General features: G+C 40.1%; 1 protein-coding gene across 1 annotated transcript in view; it reads right to left on the reverse strand.

Annotated features, from left to right (window-relative positions):
- Positions 1-792: 792 nt before the first annotated feature.
- Positions 793-8271, reverse strand: part of rab10 (RAB10, member RAS oncogene family) — a 21043-nt gene continuing 13564 nt past the window's right edge. Inside the window, exons 4-6 of the mRNA XM_037685931.1 lie at positions 7570-7659; positions 7056-7157; positions 793-1850 (exon numbers count right to left, since the gene is read on the reverse strand). Coding sequence (XP_037541859.1) covers positions 1767-1850; positions 7056-7157; positions 7570-7659 — 276 coding nt within the window. The 3' untranslated portion in view covers positions 793-1766. The remainder of the gene's footprint in view (positions 1851-7055; positions 7158-7569; positions 7660-8271) is intronic.

Below are 8271 nucleotides of genomic sequence, written 5' to 3' on the forward strand. Positions count from 1 at the left end.
TCACTGTTTTAAAGATGCCAAGTCACTGTTTTAAAGATGCCAAGTCATGGTTTTAAAGACGCCAAGTCATTGTTTGAGACGCCAAGTCCTCATTTTACAAATGCCAAGTTGTTTGAGATACAATGTCATAATTTTAGAGACACCAAGTCGTTTTAGAGACATCAAGTCATTGATTTAGGGTTAGTTAGTTATTTTAGAGAAGCAAAGTCATAATTTGAGAAAGTCGTCATTTTAGAAATGCTGCATCATAGTTCAGAGATACCAAGTTTTTGAGACAGTCATTTAGGGATGCTAACTCATAGGTTTAAGAAGTCATGTCATCATTTTAGAGATGCTAAGGTGTCGTTTTGAGAAGGGAACTTTTTTTTGGTGTCAATTTTAGAAATGCTAAGTCGAGTTTTAAATGCCAAGTCATGGTTTTAAGAAGCCAAGTCAGAAGACAAATTTGTCATTTAAAAAAATATGACTCAGTTCTGATCTTACAACTGCTTTTTTTTATTGGACTCATTGACTTTCTTTATGCAATATGACAGAAAGTCCACGTGCAAATCAGCTGAGTGATATAAATTCATGACATTTCTGCACAAGGAACTTTTCATACTACTTGAAATAATTTTAATGGTAATTTGTTTTAAACCTGCCACCATTACAGGGTTCTTTATGCCATTTGTGTGTAAAACAAGGATCAGAACCGTTTGGTCTTTTAAAGTCGTCTTTTTTTTTTTTAAAGGTTTACAGAATAATAAGCTCCGAAATCCCAACGTGAGCCGAGACACAATTGAGGACAAACAATTTAACTTAAACAAGCTTATTTTTAATGGATCTGCAAAACTGTTTGAATTTCCAAAGAGAACTCGTGTACCTCCCGCCCAGTCACCCAGTGGCAAACGTTACACAAGGTTACAGAAACGTTTCCAACCCAAAGAACTTTGCATGCAGGAAAAAAAAAACAAATAGGAAAAAATAAAATAACTCAAAAATATAATGCAAGATAAACCATACAAATAAAACATCGATAAACAGGACATACTGGATAATGTGGTTCTCTTGGCTGGAGAAGAAATTCAAACGCTGTAGCTTCAGTTCCGCTTCTTCGTTAGGAGCTTGAACTGACAGAATATTAAAGTGTAATTTCATTGGGTAAATGTGGCTCCGCCCACCACACAGCCCCACCCCTCGTCTTCCATATAAGGCACAGGACAAAATCAACCCCCACATAGAAAAGGAGCTAGCCACGCTTCTGTCACCTGGGAACAAAACGAACAGACTCGAGACAAAGCTCAACAAGCGTACAAACGTTCATCCTAAATTTGATTTTTAATTTTCCTTTACGTGGATTTCCTCAGAAAGGGAGCGCTGTGGGTGGGTGGAGTCTGGGAGCGTCTAACCGAGCGAGCTCGGACAAAAACAAAATATTAAAAATATGAGCTAGTCCTTTCACACTTTTTTTTTTTTTCCGTTAGTTTTTTTCTTAACCTTTAAAACAAATGACAAGAAACGTGACTGGATTTCTCTTTTTTTATCAGAAATAAAAGTGATGATAGGATGCAGAATACGGTGCTGCGAAGGAGGAGGGGCGCGGTGGTGGGGCGGGGGGAATCAGACGAGTGAAGTAGTTTATTGTTTTATTCCGATACAGAGACAGAGTGTCAGTGTGAAAACTCATGAGACAGGTTAGAGGGCGAGACAGTTAGCAGTTTAAGAGAGAACGTGTGTGTGTGTGTGTGTGTGCACGTGCGTTAGTGTGGGTGAAACTGAGTTGTTGTTCAGCAGCACTTGCTCTTCCAGCTTGTGACTCCCCCGCCGCTGCTGATGTCGACGTTTTCACTGTTGGGCTCTTTAACGGGCGTCTGTAACACGAAACAAGAAAAGGTTAACAAACGCAGGAAGAATCTTCTGTCCGTTTTTATTTAACCGCATTCAGCCGGCTCGTTAACCTTAAAAACAAAAATACCCTGTGGTACTCGAACCACCGGCGCGACTTCACTCCAGTTTACAAGTCTGGCTGACAAAGAAGCTTAATCGCAGCTTCTGTCGTCTCCCGCCAAATAAAACGAGTTCATCGCCAACAAACCACATCCAAACTAGGAAAACGACGCCAACTACAGAAACTGCCTTTCCTGTGACAATGCAGTGTGGCTGCTCATTGCTGAAGAACAATAGAACAAGAACAAACAGCAGAAGAAAGCAGAAGGAACACATTTGCTGATTTAGGTTTAAAGATGCAGAAATGAGCACAAAAATAGAAAAATAGCTAAATAAAAAGTTTAAATTAGCAAAAAAAAAAATAGCTGAAAAGGCAGAAAGAAGCTTAAACTACCAGAAAGAAGTGGAAGGAGCTGAAATTAGCTAAAAAATAAATGGAATTAGCTGAAAATGCTAAATTTAGCACAGAACAGCTAAAAAGTTGCTGAAATAGCAGAAAACAACTGCAACTAGCAGAAAAAAGCTGAAAGAAGCATAATTCAAAATCAGCCAAAAAAGTTAATTAGGCTGAAAGTAGCAGAAATTACCAAGAAAAACTAGAATTTATCTGAAAACAGCTGAAATTAGCTAAAAAAAAAAGTTAAAAAAAAAACCAGCTGATAAAGCAGAAAGAACAAGTTTGCTGAAAGAAGCAGAAATGAGCACATAAGTGGAAATTATCTGGAAAAAAGATGAAAAATAAAAAAAAAAAAAAAAAAAAACAGCTGAAAAGTATCTAAAAAGCAGAAATAAGCTTAAATTACCAGGAAGTGGAGAAAGCATATTTTTGGCTGAATTAGGCTGAAAAAAGTTGAATGAGTGCAAAAAAATGTGGAATTAGCTGAAAAAGCTTAAATTAGCAACAACAAAAAACAGCTATATAGTAGCTGAAATACCAGTAGTAGAAAAAAAAAAAAAAGAAACTTGCAAAAATAAGCTGAAAGGAGCAAAAATAAGTTAGAAGCACAAAAATGTTGAAGTTAGCAGAAATGGTAAGAAAAGGAGCACAAAACAGCTGAAAAAACAGCTGAAATTTGCAGATTTTTTTAAATTTGCACGAGGAAGCTGAAAGAAGCTGAAACAGAACAAAAGGTTGTAAACAGATCTAAAGATTTGAAGAAGGTAAAATGAGCTCAATTCATTTTCTATGGAGGAAAAAATGGTAGAAAAGGCTAAATATTTCAAAAAAAGCTAAAGCTGCACCAATACCAAGAGTCATAGCAGGATTGTCCTGAAAGAGCTGAACGTTTTGATTTGATTTGTTGAAGTAGCTTGAAAACTGCGGGATGAGAAAGATGCCAAAAAACATGGAAGAGGAATCGAGCGAATGAACATTTACACTATTAGATTTTATAAGCATGCAACAAACAAATCTGTGTTTATGTTGCAATATGAAACTTAAAGAACTACAAAAACTGGTGCGTAGTTCATGACTCCACTTTTCATCCATTTTTCAGCTCTAAATGTGAATATTTCCTGCAGCTTTATTAAAAAAAAAAAAAAACTTTCAGCGGTTTTATTTGCTGCAGCAAAGAAATAAAAAGTGAACATGAGGAAATGAAACTTGAAGGGGAAAAAAAAACTATATTTACTTATCGTTTGCTTAAATAAAATTGTGATCTTAAAACAGATTTTAAAAATTGCTTCAATAACTTTTTTTTTTTTAAAGAATAAAAGTTAATGAATGTTTTGAGGTTTGTATTCAGTGTCTGCGTCGATATAAAATTGTGTTATTCTCCCACACAGTCACCATCTAAGGTGCGATCTTAAGAGGAACTTTGGGTTTCCATCTTTTTTTTTTTAAACGTGAAAGTAAATTTTACACGAGGAATTTTCTATCTTTAGAAAAACATAAGACTGAAAATCTTAGTGTTTTTCAAGTGTAATGTTTTTTTTCCTCCACACTTATCCTGAAGAATTCCTTGTACTTTTTCACAAACGCACAACAAATCTCATACTTGTAAACACGTTGTTTTTTTGACGACAAGAAGAAAACGTGTGTTTTGGGTCATTGAATGCATCATTTAAAGGCCGTGCAGGCAGCAGCCGAGAACACATTAAATTTCAGAAAACAACAAAACACGTGTTTGTGTGGAAACATCCAGCTGCCACAACAAAACACCCGCCATCTTTAGTGCAGAGTCACAGTTTATAAAGAAGGAAAACACAACCTCTGTCTGAATGACACGTTTTGAGTTTAAAATCAATTAGACGTGGCGGCCATCTTGACTCAAGCCAAGTTAATCCAGTACAGATTAACTAACTTAAAATCTGTCCACTGGTTCACGAGATATTTTGAATAACTTGTCATGATAGTGGACAATAAAAACTGATGCAAAACACATCAGGAATTAACGTGTTTTACTGTTGAATTAACTGTACGTTAAGGTTTGATTACATGATCACCCTTTTATGACTTTCAGACACAAAGTCCAACAGGATTCATGGTCTGATCATTTACTTCTGACACTTATCTCAGTCAGAGTCAGAGTCAGAGTTTCTTTATTGTCATTCGCACCTCATGTGGTACATGTGGTGGAGCGAAATTATGTACACAGGGTCCCAGTTACATCCAACAATAAAATGTATAAGAAAAACAGTAATAACATCTAAGATATGAACTAAGAAAAACATCAACTAAATATACACTAAGCACTCATAACATAAAACATTGAACATCAGCACAAACATGAACATGAGTCTGTGAGCAGATGTGCACGCATGAACACATCAACATTGAAACAGATCAGCAGCAACATGATATGGTTTTTCACAGTGATTATTCTAGTTAGAGATTCATGAGTCTAACAGCCTCAGGGTAGAAGCTGTTCCTCAGTCTAGTGGTTCTACACTTAATGCTCCTTAACCGCCTTCCTGAGGGGAGTGGGGCAAAAAGTGTGTGTGCTGGGTGGGTGGGGTCCTTCATGATGCAGGTGGCCCTCTTCCTGCATCTGGAGGTGTAGATGTCTGTGATGGTGGGGAGACTGATTCCAACAGATTTCTGTGCAGCCTTCACCACTCTCTGCAAAGCTTTTCTTTCTGCAGCTGTGCAGCCTCCATGACACACATTGATGCTCGAGCACAGGATGCTCTCCACTGCACACCTGTAGAAGGAGGTGAGGACTGGGCTTCCCAGACCAGCTCGCCTCAGCCGTCTGAGAAAGTAGAGTCTCTGATGAGCTTTCTTGATCAGGCTGGTGGTGTTGTTGCTCCAGCTGAGGTTGTCATTCATGTGTACACCCAAGTACTTGTAGCTGGAGACCACTTCCACCGCAGATCCTCTTATGTTCAGGGGGGTGTAGGTGTTTTTGTTCCTTCTGAAGTCCACAATCATCTCCTTTGTCTTCTTCACATTGATGTGAAGGTTATTCTCTCTGCACCAGCTCTCCAGGTGTTCCACCTCCTGCCTGTAGCTGGACTCATCATTGTTTGTGATGCATCCCACCACCGCTGTATCATCTGCAAACTTTACAATGTGACAGCCTGGATGGGTAGCTGCACAATCATATGTGAGCAGAGTAAAGAGGAGGGGGCTCAACACACATCCCTGAGGAGAGCCAGTGCTGAGGGTTATGGTGGAGGAGGAGAGGTTGTGGATCCTCACTAACTGTGGTCTGTTTGTTAAAAAGTCTAGTACCCAGTTGCAAATGGAGGGGCTTAGTCCTAGTGTGGATAGTTTGTCCATCAGGGTTTGGGGGATCATGGTGTTGAAGGCGGATGTGAAGTCCACAAAGAGCATACGGACGTAAGAGTTTTTCTGCTCCAGGTGGTTGAGTGCAGTGTGGACCACAGAGGAGATTGCATCCTCTGTTGATCGGTTCTCACGGTATGCGTACTGATGAGGGTCCTCGTTGATGTTGATGGTTGTTTTGATGTGAGTCATGACCAGTTTTTCGAAGCATTTAGCGACTATCGGGGTGAGGGCCACTGGCCGATAGTCATTCAGACCAGTCACTGTAGAGCTTTTTGGGACTGGGATGATGGTGGCAGTCTTCAGGCAGGTGGGAACTGTCTCCAGGGTAAGTGAGGTGTTAAAGATGTCTGCCAGCACCTCACAGAGCTGATCAGCACATTCCTTCAACACTTTTCCGGGGATGTTGTCTGGGCCAGTTGCTTTGTGCGGATTAATCCTCCTGAAGGTACTCCTTACTTCTGCTGAGGTCACGCTGAGATGCTCTTCATCCGGTGGTGAGGTGAGTCTGGTGCTGGGTGGTCTGTTCGGGTCTTCAAAGCGTGCATAGAACTTGTTGAGGGCATCAGGCAGAGATGGGTCTTTGGGACATTGTTCACTCCTTCCTTTATAATCTGTTATGCACTTAATGCCCCTCCACATGCTCCGAGGGGAGCAAGAGGAATGAACAGTTTTCACCGTTACTGCTCATCTGTACAATATCCTGCCCTAAAATGTAAAACAAACTGACTGGACAACTATTTATATAAAAATAATGTAAAAGATTAAAAAGACAACTTTCTTCAGAGTCACTGAAAAGACAAGTTTAACTAAAAGAATTAGAGGAAGAGTTATTTAATCCTGTAAGGAGATTAAAGGACTTGGAATTATGAATTTAATAATTTAAAAGACATTGGAGAAGGAAAAAGAGCAAGTTCAGACTGAGTGCTTTCATTTTACGTTTGATTTTTGCAGCTTTTTAATGGAAAATGTTGAAGTTTTGACGCCTCGTGGAGGAAAAACAAACGTTATCTGGACGATGCTGCACAGCAGACCTTAGTCTTTAATAAATAAAATAGTTTGACCCAGTGAGAAATATCTGGAACAACTCGTTTGGTCTGGTGTTTAGTTAAAAATCACAAGAATATATGTATTTACTTTACCTAAAGAATAAATGTGATACTTGTGTTGAATACTGTAAATGATAAATTATACAGGTCACATGATCCTTAAACTAAGATGCAACAGACAGTCTTCATTCCTTCTTTCTTGTATAAACAATTTAATTAATTCTGAGTTCATTTTCCTGTAATGTATTCATAAAAAACAAACTAAATGAGCTTGAAGATATAAGCTCAAATCTGCCGCTTGGGTCTGACCATCAACATAATCCATCGTCCCAATCCGCTGATGAACAAACCTTTCTGAGGATGTCTTCTGCTAACGTGAGGAAAGCCTTTTCGATGTTGATGTTGGCCTTAGCACTCGTCTCAAAAAACCTAATGCCGTGCTCCCTCGCGATCTGCAGACGAGAAACAAACCGAGTTAGAACCCGTGGACGTGGCCTGAAGAAGGTCCAGTCCAAAAATAAAGCTGCTGATCTTCCATGCGGGACAGAGATCAAGTGTCCCCCGTGAGCTGGATGGAAACCATTTTCATCAAGTAGGTTTATCTGCGAAGCGACAGACGTCTGATGCGGACCTGACGGCGTCGCAGCATGTTTGTTTTGGCAACATAAAATAAAAAACAGCTAAAATGAGTGTTTTCTTGAAAATCATAAACAGCACATGGCGTAGGCGGAAAACTGAGACTTAACTTCTTTTGGGGATGAAAAGTTTTAACGTGCTTTTATTAAACCAAACGACAAAACTCACAAAGTGTCCAAGACCTCAGGGTGAACAGGTTTGAATGTACATGAGAGCGGCCCATCTCACCTGCTCTCCCTTGGCTTTTGGTACCACCCTCTTGTCCTCCATGTCACACTTGTTGCCTAGCAGCATTCTCTCAACGTCCTCGTTTGCGTGCTGAAAATAAAAAAAGTGAACTGTTAAATTGTCTGTTAGATTTATCATTAAAAACAAGATACCTGCAAACTCAGAAGAGATGGAAAAGTGACAAACCCAGCGCCTGATTTCATCCGTTATACTTTCCAGTTACTCTGGTTCTTTCTCAAAGTATCCTGTACACCACCATCAGCTGCACTTTTCAAATATCGGTGTATGTCACAGCTACATTGTTCAAACGTTGTCCAACGCCAAGCTAGCCGCACGCATTACAGACGCGCTAGCTAAAACCTCGAAAGAGGTAAAAAGTTCAGTTAAGCTTCAGATGAGACTACGGGGACTGCCAGGCAGCGATCCATCGCCCAAATGGACGTTCAGCCGCTGCACTCGGAGGACGCGCTCGGCCGACGACAGCTGAGATCCCAAAGCAGACATGTCAGAGCAGGGTCCGTGTCTGAATCATGCAAAAGCAGGGATTTAATGCTCTTTGACGGCCATGAAAAGACAAACACCCCCTCAGCTCTGATCTTCTCTGCCCCTTTTGTTCAGCTGTGCAGGTCCGCCGACCGTTAATAACAAAGCAGTCAAAACTTAATTAAAAATATCCGGGGGGGGGGGGGGGGGGGGGGGGGT

Source organism: Nematolebias whitei, chromosome 12 (assembly GCF_014905685.2).
Source record: "Nematolebias whitei isolate Nwh7 chromosome 12, NemWhi1, whole genome shotgun sequence".
NCBI lineage: Eukaryota > Metazoa > Chordata > Actinopteri > Cyprinodontiformes > Rivulidae > Nematolebias > Nematolebias whitei.